The 21,612-nt window shown below is 32.2% G+C and overlaps 1 protein-coding gene across 1 annotated transcript; it reads left to right on the top strand.

Moving 5' to 3' along the window:
• Nucleotides 1–3,357: 3,357 nt before the first annotated feature.
• LOC148611690 (serine/threonine-protein phosphatase 1 regulatory subunit 10-like) lies at nucleotides 3,358–21,492 on the top strand. Its single transcript, XM_088592477.1, has 19 exons — nucleotides 3,358–3,760; nucleotides 5,173–5,273; nucleotides 10,947–11,044; nucleotides 11,303–11,389; nucleotides 11,829–12,016; nucleotides 12,788–12,871; nucleotides 13,181–13,735; nucleotides 14,391–14,626; nucleotides 14,815–14,935; nucleotides 15,374–15,559; nucleotides 16,343–16,404; nucleotides 17,004–17,057; nucleotides 17,310–17,437; nucleotides 17,602–17,677; nucleotides 17,968–18,174; nucleotides 19,025–19,097; nucleotides 19,403–19,585; nucleotides 19,783–19,941; nucleotides 20,261–21,492. The coding sequence occupies exons 2-19, from the start codon at nucleotides 5,271–5,273 to the stop codon at nucleotides 20,362–20,364; spliced, it is 2,604 nt and encodes an 867-aa protein (XP_088448603.1). The 5' UTR covers nucleotides 3,358–3,760; nucleotides 5,173–5,270; the 3' UTR covers nucleotides 20,365–21,492.
• Nucleotides 21,493–21,612: the final 120 nt, after the last annotated feature.

Raw genomic sequence — 21,612 nt, forward strand, 5'->3', positions numbered from 1 at the left:
TTCATATCTTGACCTACGCTCAGAGATCGCGATCGATGGTAAAGGGAAAGTATTGACCAAACTATACGACAAACGTGTTGACTTTTTATTCCGTATTGATCTGGGGCAACAATCCATCAGCCCTTGCGTATGGAGTTTTCATATCACAACTCATATTTTATGCCAGAACTTTCCGTAACTACGTAGACTTTTTGTGTCGCTCTAGACTTCTTACAATTAGACTTCTGCTACAAGATTGAAATCATCAATACAGAAATTTTACGGTCGTCATCATGAACTCGTGGATCGTTACGGTGTATCCATCTGCACTATGAAAACTTATTAATTTTGTTCAACGTGTCATAGTTTTCCTTTTCTCTTTTGTCCACCCTGGACTTCACATTTTATGAGCAACTCGGTGGATGTTTCTAGAATAGCAGAGGAAGATTTTCCTGCTGATGCACCTGGTCTATGCTCCCAGTGGAGTCGGAGTTGCTCCTTTACATTTAATTGTTAGTTTGTATGTATCATTTTGGTTATTTTGTGTTCTTTGTTGTGTTTGTTTGTTTTCCATGTCTTGTACGTCTTTGTCCTTGGATTACATTCTTTTGATTTCCGCTAGAATCTTGGTTCCTTTGATTACTCTTTCAGAAGTAGAAATATTTCAACCAGAATAGAAATTTGTGTACTTCTATACAGTAAACAAAAGACATTACCAGTTTAATAGAGACGAAGCGTCCTTATACCAATTGTTTTAAAAATAATAATTTCAAGCCGAATTACGAAACCAAAATAAAAACTTTAAATTTGGAAGCAGAACTCGTACAGTATGACAAAAACATTTGTACTTACAGAATTCTTTTCCTTGATGTTACCGAAATTATGCAAAGCTCAATGATATGTATTGCACAACAAAATTACCGAATTGATGAACTATAGGCAACGGTCCTGACTTGGTACACTTGCTAAATCTAGGCGTTCTTCGGCATTCGTGATCACATTTTGGTTATTCATTTTTTCCAATTCAATATCACTAATATTGATGAACCTCAATTATACAGCTTTTGTCTTTGCTGTTACAAATATAGTCTATGATTTTACTTTCTCGTAGTAACCTAAAAGACAGTAACAGCACAGAATAACATGGCTTCATTCTGGAAATTCTAGGTAGTGGATACTTTCAAATTGAAAGTCATATGTAGAAAAGATGTGAATGTGTCTTATTTGCATCAACTTTGTTCGTTTATATTGTTATTCATTTTGTCTCTTAAACCCCGTTAACAGTTAAGAAATGACAAACAATTGCAATACATATCTCAACTAAAATTGTGAGTTAAGAATGTCTCCTGCTTGTCATTTAATAAAAAAAGAAGTATTGCACCTGCAACTATGTGAACAGAAAATAATGCAATCAACCAAGTGATGATGAAAGGGTTTAATGTAGATGTAAGGAAGACAAATTAACCATTCTAACAATAAAGACACACCAGTCTTAATGGATTTAATGTGTAGACAAAATTTCTTTTTGTACCAAAATACATATAAGTAATTTATAAATTAATTAGAACTATTACTGATCCAACAAGTGCATCATCTTTTATTATTCAATTAACATGATCCTTAACTTAAACAAAAGAAAACCCTTGTACCCTATTCTACGGTATATTAAAATCGTTAAGTTCAAATATCAGATGGATATTAATTTCTACAAAATTTCGATGCTGTAGGAGGAGATATCCATTGCAACTAGGGAATATCAAAATTTCAAGTTCAACTATCTCTAACTTTTGCAATATTTTACGATAATCAAATCCCAATTATGTGGGTAAACGTTCTACAAAATTTCAAAGCTGTAGCCTGACAAACCATGTACATCCTTTCCGCGGACACGAACGGACAGACATGGGTAAATTACTAGTCGCGAGGCTCACAAATTATAAACCATGTGCGTCCCGCGTTATACAGGCTAAAAACCACTAATTCCACTTCCCATAGGCTTCTATGCTAATTTCACGATATTCAATGGCTTCTCTAGACTTTACCTTAACTTTAACCTGCAGAGGACTATATATCAGCATGATTCTACATATGCCAGCTCACAATCCTCAGAATGGCATGTGGGGTTAGCAGACTTGCAGTGTAGTACTGGTCACCGGAAGTGAAGTGTCTATAAATAGCATGGGGAATCCCAGTGTTTTCATAAGATAGGGGTATATTGAGAAATCATTATGGAGATTAGGCTTCACATCACAAGAAGCAAAATGCACCTATAAAATGTACAGAAATGTTTTTTCTTTCAGAAACTGTTTAAATTTTTTAAATGAGATGATAACTTTTTTCACAGCACTATGAGGAACAGGGGTAATTTCTGCGTAGGACTATTTTTGCGTACGTTCCAAATGCACATTTTGCTTCTTGTGATGTGAAGCCTAATCTCCATAATGATTTTTAAGTATACCCCTATCTTGTGAAAACACTGGGATTTCCCATGCTATTTATAGACCCTTCACTTCCGGTGACCAGTACTGCACTGCAAGTCTGCTAACCCCACATGCCATTCTGAGGATTGTGAGCTGACATATGTAGAATCATGCTGATATATAGTCCTCTGCAGGTTAAAGTTAAGGTAAAGTCCAGAGAAGCCATTGAATATTGTAAAATTAGCATTGAAGCCTATGGAAAGTGGAATTAGTGGTTTTTAGCCTTTAACGTGAATATGGTCCGAATAGTAACCTGGGACCGAGCGGTATAGGGGGCGAGTGATAGTTAATGCCAACGAAAAATATTTTATTTTAAACAGACGCCGTTATAAAATGATTGATAAACTGTCCAGAAAGGGTTGGCAAAACACACGAAGCCTTTGACGAACTTCAAACTATATAGTAATTACTTTAAGTAAATTAAAAGAAAACCCTACCCCTATTATGTTTGAATGGTCTCGTCATGAAATATACGAAACAATTAAAATAGAACAATTAGGTTGAGAAACAGACATTTAATGCTTCAAATGCACAAAATTGAAAAGAAAAACCGACTGTACAATGCAATTATTTTTCCACTGAACAGTTTTTGCAAAATATTTTACTAAGTATTCGTGACCTAGTTAGCTCCAATCAAGTGAACCGTGTGGAGATTTAGATATTATCATTTTGAGTTTTCGATTTTGTTATTTGTAAATACAGAATGAAATATTGGTAAACGAAATGCAAATATTTGAGAAGTAAAATGTTTGTATTTTTATCAACAACATCAGCGTTTTAATTTGTTATATTCGCTAAGTGGATAGTTTGGAATCCATCTGAATGGCACTTTGCGGTTCTCAAAAACAAGGCCTATCTCTGACGTCACAAATTACCTGCCAACTGCCAAATAGTGCGCAGTACGTTGAGTTAGGGAGCTCCAAGAAATTCGTTAAAATATTTTTCTTGAAGATTTTGATTGAAACAGTTAAGCATTTGCTAAATTTTATGCACAAGCTTTTCTAAAAATGACTTAACAAGTAATCTGGATCATCAGACGATCTTTAAAAGGAGTAAATACGCCGAAGATGTCTTCACATGCGACAGACTTTCTTGTTCTTTTGGCGAGCCATGACTCGCTAACAGATAACAGATCGTAAACGATGTCAACTCTCTTTCATCTTCATTTCTAGAAACCACTTATAAGTGGAACGTGATAATTCCACCTTCACTGGGTTTTTTACGATAGATTATATAGGGGTTGTGACTGGGCTAGTTTATAAAGCCCTTGGACTCCGAGGACCATCGCTTAATTATCAAATGTAAGTCAATGTCTTTGAAATATAAAACATGTTAATTGTTTTTAATGTATGTATTATTTACTAATGAAAGTGATGTGTTTTTAAACGAAAGAAGTATCTTGAAATGTACGTTTCATTGTTAAAAATATTTAATCTTGCAAGATGGCGACCATTCCTCGTCGGCGTGTTCATCTTATCACGTGACATTTGTTAGTAAACACCTGCACGTGTCTTCTATGTTGATTGATTTATACACTGTTTTTTTTTTGAAAAAAAAATATGACGCTTCAATCTACGAGCTGGCATATCCCAATTTTCATATTATAGAAAATAAGTATGCGTCTGTCTTTTTGGCTGTGAAATTAATCCCGTCTTATACTTAAGCAAGTTAGGCTAAATGACATTTTGTTGTACTGCATGCTGTTTCCCTGAAGTACACAACTTGGACTAAAACGATGAACTTATAAAAGCATTTTGTATTAACTTAATTTCGTGTATCAACATAAATAGGAAACATTACATTGATAATTATTTTCATGATGATCATTTTAAATGATCAACAGTACAAGTATCTAAAATATTTTGAGCCTGAATTTCTGAAAGTCAATAAGGTTATGTTGTTGAATGTTCCAATTGGTAAGCAAGCATGTACTAAAATTCAAATAGAGAAATCTATTTGTTGACCAATTACTATCTGTTAAAGTACTCTAAGGATCATGCATGAAAATAAAGAATTCACTATCAATGGGTACATGTACATTTTTATATATGTCCATTTAAATTCAGGTGAAGTTTTGTTAATCAATTTATCAACCTGGTACAACACTATATGGAATATTTTGTACAGAATAATTGTTAACAAATCAGACTTTTATCAGTTCATCAACAAAGGAAAATCCTGCTGAATTCTACATGAAAAATAGAAACAATATGCTGACCTAAGTTCTAAGTTTCTGTATTTGCAGTTCTGGTGAAGTTTCTAGGACTTATAAACACTTCTGTCCTGCAGAAATTTTCAGATACTAGTAGTTGGATTTGAGTTTGGTTAATTTAATAAAATCTTTTCTTGAAAGTCGGATGTCTTGACTAAACCATGACTGGGCGTACGTTTGAACACGCCTAAAGGCTAAAACTTCAATTGAAGGGTTTTATTTTTTGTTTTTTTCTTCATCAGTTTCAACTTGTGATTCGAAGAAAATGTACATATTTTTTTATAGAATACCTTAAAGTTGCAGGTCTGGGAGATAAAAAATGTTACACTTCATTATGCAGTATGTATGCACTTAAGCAGTAGGTTTGAAAAACCCATACTGTACATTGTGCCCAGAGTTAATTTTGGTTTAATGGAAATTTCTGAATGAAAGATGTCAAATCCTTATCGATTTGTGAGATGGTTGAAACCAATAACATGATTCTTCTTTTTTCTTTTTCAGAAATCTAGAAAGGACGCCCAAAGTTACAGAACCCAAACTTCCCAAATTCCAGACCTTAAATTTTGAAAAGTCAAAATTTATACTAATAAAGATTAAAAATGGTAATAATTTACAACATTCAAAAGAGTAGGGAATTAAAATAAAATTAGTGTTCATGGCATTCTTAGTGTAGTGAGGTAAAATCTAGGTGGGTACATTAATAAATATAAACCCAAATTAGCAAGTACTGGCACTTTTAAAGGACAGCTTAACCTTGCTGATGTGCATCCTAATGAATTTTGAAACAACTCGGCTGGAGTTTCAAAATTTGGCTGCACAATCTTAAAAAATACATATGTTGCTAACATGAAAAAGAATAATATACATTCATATAATATGAATCTTTTCTAACATATAAGAAAAAATCATGTTCAGGACACAAGTTACTCCAGAAACATCCTGAGATTGGAAGAGGTAGGTGATTGGCCTGCTCTTAGAAAATAAAGATGCAACACCTCAGGTTTGTATATGATAACCTTAAGAAAGTGTCGTTCCTGATAGTCACAATACTAGAGTTATCCCTCTTAGGTCACTGACTTGCTGACCTGAAAGCAGTGTACACTAAAATGAACAAATTGTTAGTTGTAAACTGTAACAATTGACTACAAACTAATTGCACAATATGCAAAGTTTTTTTTTTTAAAGACATGTGGCTTAAAATGTCAAAAATAAATTATGTTTATACAAACAATACTAATTTCATTGTATTGATGAAAAAAGGCCGCAATAAAAAAAATCTTAAATTCTCATCCAACTTTATGAAAGTTTAGGGCGAGTGGGCTAGCTTATTTTATTATAGGTTTTTATATCAATTTCAGTTGAAAATACAGTCAATTATAAAGAAATATACCTAAATTAAAAAAAATCAAAACATTAGTTTGAAGGGCTCATAAAGTAAGTGTCGGGTCGGGAGGTGATGAGAATCTAGGATATTTTTTATTTTGGCCTAATCAGTTTTGAATTTTAACTAAACAAACTTTTATTCACCTTAAACATTGAATTTACTTGATACAGTCAAGTGAGAATGGCAAAAAGACTGAAAATAGCTTACAAGACAACCTAGCATTGCAGCAGTAATTGATTATTAAGTAATTTTTTGTAATGATTTTGATACAATGTAGATGAAACAGAGAAATAATGAATATCTATTGTATGTGTTTAGGTCAAACAGTAAATGGATAAAGAAAACTATTTTGCGCTTAAACAGGACTCTCTTCAAAGCCTGGGTTTTCATTTAAGTCCTTCATGACTGTCTTTAAACACCATTCAAGAATGTGTACTACAAATAAAGCTGCTTTTAAAAGAAATAGTCTATGTTGAAAAACCACCATGAGACATAATGTTAGCAGTTATTTAATAGTTATTTTCCCCCATATCCATGTATCACTGACTGAAATTCATTTCCATTGCTTAAAACCATTGTAAATTGTATTCATACACACTTGAAACAAACAAGAACATTTTTCATTTGAATTAGCCTTAAAATAGGAAGTGTGTGACTAATCACATGCATATGTTTTTTTAGGCTTAAATTTTTATTAAGGTCTGGTTTTAATATGCGTGAATTTCAGTGTTCCAGCCAGGAAATTTTGACAAAGGGCTACTATCAAAGAAAGACAGGCATTTTAGTGCATTTCTTTTGACTTACGTTTTTTCGTTTTCCTTTGACAGACAGAAGGTTAGCTTGGACACTGAAATTATAAAAATATGGAGAGAGTAATTGTTTGATGTGTTGAGAGGGATTAGGATTAAATTTTGTAACTTTGATCTCAATATAGATTTATTTTCTACAATTGACTATTTTTGTAATGGGACCAAATTCTTTGTCCATGGTTTTATTCCACACGAGCCTGGTCCTACCTTTTTTATTTTAAATTTGATCCTAGTCCCACTAATTTAAATCAAATAGTTGCTCTGCAAGTATTAGTGGATTAAATTGAGACTTGTGCAGATGTGCATCTGACCTTCACCAAGGATTGATTTTATACCCCTGCAAAGTAAGTTGTGGTATGTATTGAAAGAGTCAAGTTAGTCTCTGTCTTGTCAGTACAACTGTGATAACACCCAAGATAAGATAAAAAAAAAAATAATATATGAAGGTCTGGCATTTTTATGTAGATTTAGAGCAACCATTCAGATCATTGGCAGATATTTGCAATATTAATCACTTGTTTAGCTCACTGGTTAACTTGCAGAAAGATATAGTAGCTAATTGCAAGATTCACACAGACTACTACTTAAAATTTGTTGCATGCAAAGTTCAGAGTGTAAATAGGTACTGTATGATTAGCCATCAGAAAAGAGTTTTGTACCATTTAACTTCATAAAACATTAGTCTGAGAATAACAATTTCATTGGTAAGTATTTAATAGTTGTTAATGTCAAAATATAATTTTGGACTTACGTAATTTTTAAGTTTTTCCTGAAACCTCGTATCATTTAACAGGTGACCAAGTTGTGGAAACTACAGTGAATGGGTACATATCTCTTCATTAATAATTTTTCTGCAACTTGTTTACCATATTGCTTTCAATGCAATAAAAATAACACTCAAAAAGCACTGCTAATCATGGTTTTCCCCAGCAAACCAAGTTTGTAGGGATATATAGGACTCTGTCTGTCCATTCTCATGTCCACATTTCTTGTTAACACAACTTCTTAACCACTCGAGGTATGTGATGTAATTATATTGATATACATATGTGTTGATGTGCATGAAGGTACATGTTTTTTTTGTTTTTTCGGAGGACTCCAGGAGAGATAACCCAACTAAGGTGTTGACATTTTATTTTATTCCTTAATGCCAGAGTATTTTGTGAACATACAGTATTCCTATAATTATTTACACCTTTTCAGTGAGGGCTGTGAAGGGAATAGCAGAAACTGCCTGCCTGCATAATTTTGTGAGCATTACACTCCCTATTCCATGACTAGTCTATTCCAAGAATTTTACAAAAGCATTCATATATCACAGCTTCCATGTTTTAAGATTTAAAAGATTTTAAAGCTAGCTTAGGCAAATCAGTAAATTCTAGTGGTACAACATTCATGGCCGAAGATAATCGGTGTTACACAACATACTATTTATTATCAGAATGTATAAGTACTCTTTAAAAGACCAACTGTAGAGATGAAGCAAGTAACAAGGTAGGTAGCTTGAGGGAGGAGAAAAATGTCATTGTAAGTATTCCCTTGCATTTTCTCTGCGCAGAGAATAGATATTGAACGTACTTAAAATATTCTGATGTTCAGAATGTTAAATTCTAAATAATTCAGGTATAGTTTATTCTTTTTCCCAAAATTTTGTGATTAGCCTCATATTTTATTTGCTTTGAGCAAAGTGAAGAAGACCCAAGTAAAGACATACTGAATTAGGTGAATTCTTATAAGGATTGTGTGCACAGAAACAACTAAGTGAAGGAGACCCAAGTTAAGAAATACTGAATAACATGAATTCTTGAAAAGAATGTGTCCAGAGAAACAACTAGAAAAAGAAGGCACATGGTTTCAAGTCTTGATATTCCTAATCTTCACCTGAATGCCATGAACAATTTTCTTAATATACTTACGTTTATATTTTATTCCAGAGTTTTGCAGCCTGATACTAAATTTAAAGATTTATTACCTGTTTAAATGAGGAGATGGACAGTTGACAAGAGGGGGAGATGGGATGCTAGGGGTAGGGGTTAGAGAAAAAAGATACAAGTAGTGTTAAAAACCTTGAAAAGAAAGTAATGAAGTCTGAAGAAAATTAATCAAATGTAACACAATCAAATATGTTATTAGTTTGAAATTGTTACGTCGAAAACAAAAATATTCTCAAATGCTGTAATTTCTCATTCTCTTTGACTTTTAATTTATATATAAGTAATAGAGAAATAAGTGTTTTTTTTTTGGTTGAGAGGTGTAGAAAAAAAATTTGGGTGTTACATGGTACACCCTCCCCTGTCCACCTCCTTATAAATGATAATTATTGATAAAGGGAACATTAAAGTTTCTGCAGTATTTTAAAGTTCAATTAGCTGTTTCATATAAAAAAGTGCATAAAAACACTTAACCCTTATAAGCTATCTAGAAATAAAGGTAGCAAAATAAAAACAGAATACAGATGAAATCTAAAAAAAATGTTGCTGTTGATGTGGTGGAAGTAATGAAATCTGCAATTTGAACTCCATCAATTAATGTGTTTATCAAGACTAGATCGCCTGAATATAGCTGAAATATTGTTGCTTGGGTGTTAAACCCCAGCAACAATATCAAGACTAGATCTGTTATCTCAACTGTCAAGTTCATGATGAGTTTAAAGGGGGGCAGATCTGGATCCTACACTGGTGATATGAAACTCCCTTACTTTCAAAGAAAAAATTGTGATTTGCCCATAGGTTTTACAGGTTCCATGCCAAAGTGCTTTCTCCTTCCCATGTACTGGTGCCCTTTCCATGACAGAAAAGTATTTTTTAACAGTAAAAGAGCTGGTTCTCTATTCCGGTACTATATGTGCCAATTTAGTTTTGCAGGATAATGCAATTTTTCAAGTTCCAAAATTTAATCCTGTTAAAAGTTAATGGCTGCTCTAATTAGACTGACATTATTCCAAATTTCTAAGTCTTGCAACATGCATACAACAAATTGTTATTTTGATTTCTCTTTACCTTGAGTGTTCTTCTCAGTTTAGGTTCTGAACAGATAATATTCCTGGTACTGATAATAGGGATGCTTAAAGACTGGGTTGGATCCAAAGGAAGAAGGGATGTGTTTCATGCTTATTTTTATTCAAGTTCTACATGAAATTGACAAAATTATTCAATAAGAATCCCTCACCTTGACCCAGCACTGAATAGGTTTTTTTTTTAAACGTCTGACATTTTTACAAATTGTCAAGTCTAGTTTGTGATTCAGCTGGTGAATGGGTGTTTTTGAGTTTCAAGAGAAATTGTGATTATGTTCAACAGAAAGATGTCATAAAAAATTTATTTCCCACACAAAGTCTAAGTGCAAAATTTACAAATGTAACTCTTGAGCTGTGTTTTACTTGCAGTGGTAAAAAGGACTGAAGAGAGTGGGATGAATGCTTCATAAGTTTGCTTACACTAATTAACCATTCTGACCTGTTATGGCCATGGTATATTAAATGAAGTATAAACTACTTTGTAGTACATATATGTCCAGTTTTGTCCTGGAATTAGTCATAAGCTCTTCTCTTCACAACTATACAGCCAGTTTCAGTATGCTTAATTTGCAGTCATTTCATTATACAAGATGACACTATAAAGTAGTGTTAGCCTATTCAATACCAGGAATTTTTATGTCTTTGATTCTTTAACTTGCATTTTCCTAAGTTTTCAGTGTCATAGCAAGCAAAATTGTGAGCTGAATTTTCTGTCGACTATTGATCAAAGACAGAGTTCCCTTTGAATAATTTGAATATTGGTTTCAAATTATTGCAGCATTTAATCATATTTGATCAGTGTTTCCTTTGGTTGCTAAAACTGATTCATTAATGGGCTATATTGAGATTTATTATGAAAGCAATGTTGCATCATGTACTGTTTTCTGTAATGGTATCGAAACCAGAACTGTTATGAAATGATGGGACACTATAGCTTGTATGAGGTTAGATTTATAGTGAAGGCAATGTTATCCTATTTCACATGTTATATTTCATTTGAAGAAATGGCTATGTATTTCAACTAGCTTCATTTAATCTTGTGATTAATCACCATCCTATCTTTCAGCCTCCCATTGATCCTTTGCAGTTACTGCGGGCATTAGCACCACTGCTTACTAATGATGGTGGTATCAAAGGACCAGTTGAATCGACTAGGATTTGTGGGTAAGTATACTAAGGACTTTTTTAAATTACTTATAAGGAAAAAAACAGATTAAGTCATAAAGTAAACAAACAAAAAAAAGAAATATTCAGTGTTCATTTCATAACAAAATGTACAATGATAGAAATTATTTACATGATTATTGAAAATCACAAGAGTTATTGTTGTTTTAAGAAGAGAAATATTAAATATTTTCATAATCAAATTATTTCCATGCTACAATTTTTTTGCTAATGCTTTATCACTTTTTGGAATTTTAGGTTGATGAAAGATGCATCGAAGTTGGTTAGTAGATGTATTTACATCAACATACTCAAAGCAACAGAATCTACAGAAGCATTGGAAAAGTAAATTGTATTTTCATTTTTTTTTTCGATAAAAGAGCTACATGTGTTGCCAGTCTAATTAAAATTAGCCCCACTAATTTTTATTTGTTTTGCTTTATAGAAAAAAAAATAAAAATAAATGCAAGGTCTTATTTTAATTAGTCTGCATGTATCATGAAATGTAGCACTATGTTAAACCATTACACGATCTTTTAGAATGTAAGCAGATCCAAACCTGTCTTGTAAGGAGAAAAATGTATGGATTAAAGTTAAACAAGTTTTCTTTAATAGATTGAATTCAAAAGTATTACTAATAATTATTGAGCATGTAACATCTGTTCTATAGCACAGGAGTGTTTCACTTCAATTGTAAGTTCCCATTTGAAGATATTGATGATCCCATGATGTAATATTCAGTGATTAAATCTTTGAGCTTTGATTTCACAATATTTATTTACAGATTCATAGATGATGGTGGGTGGGATATCCTTAATCAGTGGTTGACAGATTTTAAGGAATTAAATAATCCTCAACTTCTTACCGAGATAATGAAACTGTACAGAGAAATGCCAGTTACTGTTGATTTATTAAAGAAAAACAGTGCTGCTAAAACAATCAAACAACTGAGCAAGTCAGCAGAACATGAAGGTATGTATATATGTAGTTTCAAACAGTTTGTCTACTTTAATCTTGCCCAGAGCTCAAATTAAAGAAGTTATACTCTAGCAGCTCTTTTATTTTTGTCTGTCAATTTCCATAATTTAGCAAAGGTCTCACTAACCACTTCCAGGTCAAATGGCCACCCCCCTATGTAGTACCAAAAACACACTGAACCTAGACATGCATTGTAAGTGCATTATTTGTGTGTATTATGATTAAAAGTAGTCAAAATAAAGCTGAGAATGTGTACTTTAAAATCATATATGTAATTAACTACAAAAGTGTATGAATATTGTTTACATGTGTGAGTAATTTGCCTCCATGCTGTCAGTTAGCAGAACAGGTAAAAATGTGGATTTTCAGTATTATTTATTCAAGTAAATTTTGTGAAGAATTTCTACTATCATTGTACCATTAGCATAATGATTTTGGAAGCCTTATTTTCCAAGCTTCGCAACGGTATGCAGCTTTAAGATGTCATTTGTCCTGGGAATTCACAGTGAGACTTTGAAAATTACTTTTTTAACATGTAAAGTAATGGAAACGTTAGAAGTTGTTAGTGAGACCAAATATATTTATAGTTTCCCTGTTTTTCAATCATCATACTCTAAACTGAAAACTTGTCTTTCAGTTCCAATATCATCTTACCTTGTAATCATTTTAAATCAGTGTGCATTTATGGTTCTGGTTGTATTAAAGTATGGTAAGTACCAATCTCAACAGTATTGAAATGTATAAGTACTTTATATTTATTTTTAGATGTGAAGACATTATCTGCAGACATTGTAGACAAATGGATGAAGAAAGTCCGGGAAAAAAGCAGCAATGAAAATGCAGAGAGTGGTAAGATACCTCATAATGAATCTAATTTCTATGTTTTACATGAACAAATTATTTCAGGGACAAAAAGATTATAATTGTGATGATACCATATGTTGATTAAGTTACACATGTAGTAATACAAAACCTAGCATTTTTTTTAACAAAATATGATTTAGTACATGTTAATCAAAAATCTGCATGGGAAGAACAAAATCTGAGTTAAACCTACCAGCTTTACTGGAATGTATGTGATAACATGTTGGAAACAGCTATTAAAATATTTAGCTGAAACTGTCGTGGATTTATATTTTTTTCTACGTCTTTGTACAGACAAATCAAAGAAGAAGAAGAGTAGCAAAGAAAGTAAAGATGAAAGGAAAGACAGAGATAAGGAGAAAAGCAGATCCGATAAAAGCAAATCTAGTGATTCTAAACATAAATCTGATGACTCAAAACAGAAATCAGACAAAGTGAAAGTAGAAAATGAAGAGACCGATGTGATAAAAGGTCGTGTGATAGAGACACAAGGAAATGGATTAAAACTTCATATTAAATTAGAACGAGGTGATAATGAGAAAAAGGACTCAAGTGAAAATAAAAAAAGGGCATCAACTGTTAAAAGACTTCCAGGGAGATTCAGACCAACAGGGCTTGAAGAGGAACCTGTATTACATAAATCAAAATTGCCAGATTCTTCATCGAAAAGACCTGGATCTGACCAAAAACCAAAGACAGATGAACCTCCAGAAAAAAAATCAAGACTTCATATCTCCACTTCATTAGCTTCAAATGCATCTAATAATACAAACAATACATCCCCTGTAAATACATCTCCTGGTGATATACATGCCAAATTGAAAACCATTCCTCCTGGTAAAGGGAAAGGTAGGTTTAACATTCATGTCATCATGAAACTCATAACTTGAACCACATTCATGAAGTTGTAATTAGTATAGTCCCTTCAAATGAATATGTGAGGTATGTTTTACATAGATTTTCAGCTGTTGTATATAACATTGTCAACAACTTCTATATCGCTTGGTAGATTTTCATGAAACTCATCTTGTGTTAGATCATGTATTATATAATTGAAATGTGCATATACATAAAGCAAGAAATTTCTGTTTTGACAAGTTCGTAATTAACATTGTTATAGACTCACATATGGACACAGCAAAACAGAGGGGTTTACTTATACAGATTTTCCATATTTTGTACGGATTTTGACTGCAAATTACGCTCCTATGGATTGTGAATATCTTCATAGTACCTTTGTTAAAATTTCAGAAAGTTTAGGATTTTACAGGTCATTTTCATGGAATATGGTATAAAATTCGGATTGTCATCAAGTAGTATAAACCGATCTGGCAAAACCAAAATTGGTTCCATATTTTATGATGTATAAATCCTTATTAACTATCAATAAAAGTTTTAAAAAAGTGGGAACAATTACAATTTTAGCTGTAAAACTTTTTTAACTATTTTACAAACCCTGCTGAGATATTTACAGAATTTGAAACTATGTAACATATAATTGTAGGTCATGAAATCCATGAAAGCAGTATATTTATGGACATGATAACAAAAGGTTCAACAGAGAGACAGCCAGGACCCATGAGAAGAAAGAAGAAACTTCCATCCACCAATGGCACCCAAAGTTCAACCTCTACACCTGTAAAACCAGTATCCACAACAACGCCCACTACACCCACCACTCCAACAACCCCTCAGTCCCCCACTGCAGCCATAGCTAAATCTCTGCCTTCAGTGCCATCAGTAAGTTTGTAATTAATTTATTTCTTTATGACTATGGTGATAACTCAGTCCTATCTTTTTCAAGAACTGCCTCACTGTGTAAAGGTACTCATAATTTAGAAAGAATATACTTTAATGCATATATTTTGTTTAACTCTTAAATTTTTATCTGTGGGCCATTTAAATACATTGTTGAATTTTTTCTGTAGTTCTACAAAGACACTTTAGAAACGAGTGATGAAAATGAGAAGAAAGAGGGAAGTTCATCACCCACAGATGGTGTTGAAAAGGGTGAAAATGAATCGGAAGATGTTGAGATGAAAGATGATGGTAAATATTTTTCCCAATATTTTTGTAAGCTACTATTTCCAAAAATAAAAAAAAATAGATATAAAGAGTGGTGCTGAGTATTGATTTGAAACAGTAATGCTTCATAAAAATGATGTTTTTCTTTTCATTCTTTCTTTTTTATCAATGATGTGTCAAAGACAGCAGTGCACTACTTTGCCAATCACAATTTCAAAGAGAAACAAAGTTACGTAAGGTAGTTATGCAAAGAAAAAAATTTTGTCTACCGTATAAGAATACATACTTGAGGTATACTGAGAACTTTGAACTGTATCTTGGTAAGGAGAACCCATTTAAGTAATTAGAAGTAGTGTTACAAATATAATGTAATTGATTTGACCACCAATAGGAAAAAAGGAACAATTTTAGTTTTATGTAGAAAAAGTGTCAGGTTAATGTGTGTATTTTTCATATTTACAGAATCTAAAGACTCTGTCAGTAATGATGGAACAGAAGAAACGACAGGTGAAAATTCTTCAGGACCTAAAGGATTACTTACTACTGGTGCAACCAATAAAAAGAAGAAAAAAAAGAAAAATGTCACATGGCATACTGAAGATAAACTTAGAATTTACCATTATTTTGAATTAGATGAAAATGAAAGAGGTATAATAGTTAAGTAGTAGTCTTTGTAAGAATCATGCAAAATCTGAAAGATGTGATACACCTCAAAAAAGGCTACACATTTTTATTTTTGTAATTAAGTTGTTTTATGGGTCTTTATTATTAAATGTGTAATTATTCATCCAATGGGTCTGCTCTTAGAAGATAATCAACATTGAAAATCCAATAGATTCTATTGTATTTGAGTGTCATTTACAGAGTTATCTCCCTTATTTTTGAAATCTACAGTGCATTCTATGTAATTTTTATCTCCAAAGAACAAGCGTTATATTACTAACAAAGTGTTAATTTCTGTTAACTATGGCAATTTAAACAAAATATCAAAAATAATAATATGTAGGCTTTTCATCCATGAATCACATTTTGCATGATTCTTAGCTGGAGTGCTACCTAACTAAAAACTACTGAATATTAATGCTAAGAAAATGAAGAAATATTCCTAGACATATTTATTTTGAAGTTGTTTTGTGTAGTAAACTTTGATATGCAGCAATAAGTCTCTGAAAAAGTTTAGGAATCTTGCAAAAGAGCAAAGCATTTACATTTTCTCTGCATTTAAATGCCTATGAAGTGTTAAATGTTAAGAAGATTTGTGAGAATGTTATTGATGAAAATGTTCTCAAAGACACTCTTTTCTAGAAAAGAATAAAACTTTCTGAAAAATTATCTCATCAACAGGTAATCAGTATCATTTAACTCTTACTTATTCTGTAACAACTTTAGCGACAGTTTGAAATTTTATTTTATTTTTCTTTCTGTTTACAGTGAATGTCAATAGAGTAGATTTCGATCAGTTGAAGAAACAGGAAATGATGATGGATAGAAAGGTAATCCTCTTCAATATCATGAAAAAACATTAATTTACACATTAAGTACATATTGTGGATAATGAAAACGATTTTTGGGTATGATACTATATACATACTGTGAATAGTTAAATGATTTGTGGGTACGATACTACATACATACTGTGAATAGTCAAAGGATTTTTTGGTACAAACATTTATTGAATACATCAAAATAAGATAAGTTAGTATCATAAGTGCCCCCCCCATAAGACATGTCAGTGCTATATTTAAATATTATATGTTTATTTAACTAGGTGAAATGTTATTTTATAGTTATGATAGGTACATATTGCGTAATCATTTAACATAGCAGGATTTTTTTTGAATGATGCAATGGTCTTGACAAGAAAATACAAAAATGATTTCATTGTATTGTTAGATGGGGAATATATTTATTTAAAAACAATAAAAGATCTGAGAAACCAAGTTTTTCACTCATCAAGATCGGATATAAGACTTCACCATCAAAAATATGAATTCTTCCATGTGTTAGACAGTGAGAGGCAACAATTTGCCCCCAATTTAAAAGAGGATACATGGTCAAACATGACATAGTTAATTTTTTTATATAATTTCAGGCCATGGAATCTGCTAAGAGGCTTACCAGTGATAGAATGGCTGAACAGTTAGCAGTAAGTAGAGTTCACCTCAAGTTTTTGTAGTTAAGGTGTAGTGTTGTTACTTTTAAAAAAAGATTTTAACAGTTTCACTAAAATTTTATAACAGAATTAAGAATGTTTAATATAGTGATGAATCTGTTTGTTCATGATTAATGCTCCATGTTTCATTATTTTTCATCCTCTCTGTTTCCAATTCAGGAAGACAAATAGGGAAATTTCAATGATTTTCTTTAATCTTGTCTAAAATTTATGATTAATTTGTAGTGGCGACGTCCTCCAGTAATTGACGGTTTACCTCAAGGTGTAGAAAAAGGATGTAACAGTTTGGAGAAAGACATTCAACGGGAGAGAGAATTAGTTGTACTCCAAGCTCTCTTTTTCAACAAGGACATGTAAGCAAAGTGATCTTTTAGAAATAAAAGTAACTTACTTCAATGTGAAATTGATCTGATAAATTTCAAGTTTTATATTTTGCATGGTTTTGTTTGTTGTTGTCAATCACAGATTTTTTAATTGATCAGGGTCTTTAACACTTTGAAATCTGTTCTGATTCTAGGTTGCCAGATAGTCCTGCTGAACCCGATGTGGAAGCATTTGAACCATCAGATCCGAAATTCATTCCTTTAGAAGATGTAAGTAGTTGTTGCTGTATGTTAAGTTTATAAGAAATTACACCTACTTCAGTAAAATGAATAATAAGCATTCAATGTTAAGTATACTTTACATGACACATTTATGAATAGATTTAACTTGATGTTATAACACACATTTTGGTGTGGATAAACAACTGTTCTCCCTATTTAAACTGCCATAATCAGGCATAAACTTTGAATATATATATAAACCAAATCTTGGTGACTTCTTTGATCAAGTCGAAAATGTTAAGAAGTATATTTTAGTATTGATATGATATGTATTTCAGGAGGCAGCTGGGGAGGACAACAATGTTTACAACCATGACCAACCGTCTAATGACTGGAACAAAGTGGCAGCTCTACCTACCCAACCCCCTACAAGTAATCCCACTGCCAGTTTACCTCCAGAAATACTCAGCATGATAGCATCTCTACAACAAGGTCAACAACCAGATTTGATGGCTAACATACAGAATGTGTTAGCCTCTGTTACAGTGAGTTTAGTTAATAAAATTTTGATAAAGATTTATGATGAGATTTTTTTATGTGTAAATGCAAGGGTGCAGTAATGCACAATTATCTCCCCTTGTGGGGGGTCAACTTAATGGTTTGTTCACAGAAAGAATAAGATTTCCTCCAGGACTTGCTTACACGTCTTCTGGGAAAACAAACCATTCGAAGTTCCAACGTTGGTTGTAATTCGTTTATTGTATATCATATTTATATTGTGTCCATTTTCCAGCATGGTATAAACTGTTTATTTAGTGATAATTATTTATCTATTATTTATTTAATATATTTAACTTTTGATCAAGTTTATTAAAAATATATTTTCACTATAATAATGCTTTTGGACATATTATCATCTTCCTCCTAATGACCATTTTATAAGATAAAAAAATCAGTGGTTATTTCTGACTCTGTCATACAGATATAATGAATTATATTTACACTAATGAGGTTGTTTCAGACTCAGTGTTATCAAGGGTTATTAATGAACTAAATGGGGTCATTTTGGAAGCAAGTTGAACTAAATAACCATATAGTACATGGCCTTTGACTAAAGTAATCTGTTTAAACTGTTGCACAGAAAAGAAAATGTTATTGACGAGTTTTCAATTTAAAATTACCATTTAACCTTTTTTTTAACAAAATTACATGGACAGGCCTTTTCAAAAGAAATTAGTATTAGGTTTTATTGGTAGTCCATTTCGAAATTGTCTCTGAACTACCTTAATTTTCAATATACAATGTACATACCAACAAACAAACAGTTTCTTAAAGCCTTACATGATGGCAAGTAGTTATTGATGAAGTTTATGATGATGTTATTTTGTCTTACAGGGAAATATGGGAAGCCAGTCACAGGAAATTTATGACAAAGTGCGAGAACTATTACAACCCCTACAAAATCAAGGTTATATCATTGATACAAACAAAATCATTTACTTAATTATATTTTAGTTTAGTTGTATTGTGTTTTGTTACATGAAGTAGGCATGTAAAATTTATGATGTTTATCAAGGAAAAATCTATTGACTACAGGCTTTATAAGCTGCAACTTTACACAGTTAAATATTCTATTTAATGATAAGTATTTAAACTGTTAAAAATTACCAATGTGTTACTCATTACCTAATGTAAAATGACTTTCATGAACATGTTTTGAAACATATTGAATTGATTTCCAGTGAAATAAAAAAACAATTATTATTTTTTCAGCTGGTGGGATACCTGATATGAATATGCAAATGGGACCAGGGCCAATGGGTCAAAGACCAAGACTTGGACTTCTTGGTCAAGCACCACCAGGTTTTATGGGTGGACCAGGACCCATGCAGGGTGGTCCTCCAGGAATGCAAGGCCCACCAAATATGCAGGGACCACCAAGATTTCCTCCTCCAGGTAAGAGTCTGTATCAATCCTCAATTGTGCCCATCAAAGATGATACATATTATGACTGACTTTGTTTGATATTAATTACTACAAAAAAACTATACCCTGAAAAAGTCATATTACAGAATAATGAAAACTGAAGCCCTTTTGTAGGATTTCTGGTTATTGATGAGGTTAGATTTGACTCAACTGATCTTGTATTGTAGGACCTGGTGTACAGGGAGGAGGAGGAATGCCAATGAGAGGAGGTAGAATGCAAATGCCCCCTAACCAAGGTCCAATGGGCCCTCCCATTCCTGGAGGACCTCCTATACAGGGACCTCCCATGAGGGGTGGAGGAAATCAGAGAGGAAGGGGTATGAGAGGTAAATAATGAGTAATGGGTGTAAATTTGTCAGTCATGATGAAAGAAAACCTTTTAATACATGCTCATCCATTAAGTCTTGAGGCCAACTTCTGATAAAAGTTTAACCATGCATATAAAAATTTATACCAGGACTTGTTTTACTACATGAAATTTAATGGGCTGCAGATGTTCAGTGAAAAAAGCCTATGATAAAAAAACCTTTAGGATAACATTGTTTGAAACAATGTAAAATGAAACATGGAAATTTTTTCACCAAGTTGAAATCTTAAATCAGTGTTATGATATTTACACTTTCTAAAAAAATTTTTCTATAACAGGACCAACACTTGATGTATGTAGACATTTTGCCAGAGGAGGTTGTCGAAGAGGAAATACCTGTTCATTTTTACATCCTGGTGTCAATGGACCTCCTCCAGTATAGCTTTCTGGTACCTCAACTCTTCAGTAGTGTTGAAGGACACATTTGCTCAAGCACTTCTCACTGTTTAGAGTGCCATGCAGTATTTTGTGAGCTCCTACAGTGATGGCAAAGCCATGGTGTTTCCAAAAAAAGTGCAATTTAAGCTTCAGCCGCAATATGATCAAAATTTGAAATATTTTGAACATTAAATTATGTGCTCTTTGAATGTGTTGAAGCAGGAAATGAGAGAAGACTTGTGTTCAAGATGATTTTTTTTTTTTTATGAAATTAGTGCTTCCATTTTAGAATATTGTTGTGTTCAACTGTACAGATGAACAGCTTCCATTTGTGCTACCAACTTGTTTTGTCTGTACCATTCTAGTCACCACATACCTGTAAGACCACACAATTACTCAAAAGTTTTATTTAATGAAAAATTTTATTTGAAACTTTTCTCACGTTTTTATCTCTGGTATGTGATCTGCCGTAGATGTTGTGAGGGGAAGTTACATTAAACAGAAATACAACCATTTGTCTTGTTAAAAAAATGAATCATTGAAAGTTAATTTGTATGTATTTAATTGTGCTCTTTTAAAAGTTTTACATTTTTGTACATTGAGAAATCCAGACTTGAAAAAAAATCATACATAGCTGTCTTTCCCATACCTTAGAATTACGAAAAGTTGATTCCAAATGAAACAATTGTGTGTACTGTGTAGAAAGACTATTGTATTTTTATATGCATGTGTTTTACTGATGAATGTAGATATGTTTTTGTGCTTTTTTGCTAGAGTATAATCTAGTTGTCAGGACATTTGTTTCATAGTAACCCATTTGTAAATAACCCCATTTTTCAAGTATGAAAGTGCTAGTATTGATTGTGTACAGTGTGTAGTATAATGATCTATATTATAGTATCTGTGCAGTTTACTGGGACAAATTTGTTATGTATGGTTGTATGAATGGATGCATGTTATTATAGTACTTTACAATGCTGAAAGAAAGTACTTTACATATAAGTACCTTGTGATAATTCCATCAAATGGAATCTTTATATACATTCATTTATATTTGCATTCTCATGTGAACAATAGTGAGGATGTTCAATATGAAAATTATAAAAAAATTAATAAAAAAGTATATAAATGACACATTTGTTTTTGTTCTTAAAGAACAGTAAATAATCTGCAGAGTTTGACATTAAGAGTAACAACAGACTGTTGCTTATTTTCTTTCTAAGTTTTTTGACAATGAATACTTTTGCTGTAT

This window comes from Perna viridis, chromosome 7 (assembly GCF_037379345.1).
Source record: "Perna viridis isolate PV_CMFRI_1.1 ecotype Kerala chromosome 7, ASM3737934v1, whole genome shotgun sequence".
NCBI lineage: Eukaryota > Metazoa > Mollusca > Bivalvia > Mytilida > Mytilidae > Perna > Perna viridis.

Bases quoted from the DNA above. Each gene is read 5' to 3' on its own strand.
- LOC148611690 (XM_088592477.1), top strand. The intron at 11,045-11,302 runs GTAAGTATACTA...TTGGAATTTTAG, and splicing joins GAATCGACTAGGATTTGTGG to GTTGATGAAAGATGCATCGA. The intron at 11,390-11,828 runs GTAAATTGTATT...ATTTATTTACAG, and splicing joins TCTACAGAAGCATTGGAAAA to ATTCATAGATGATGGTGGGT.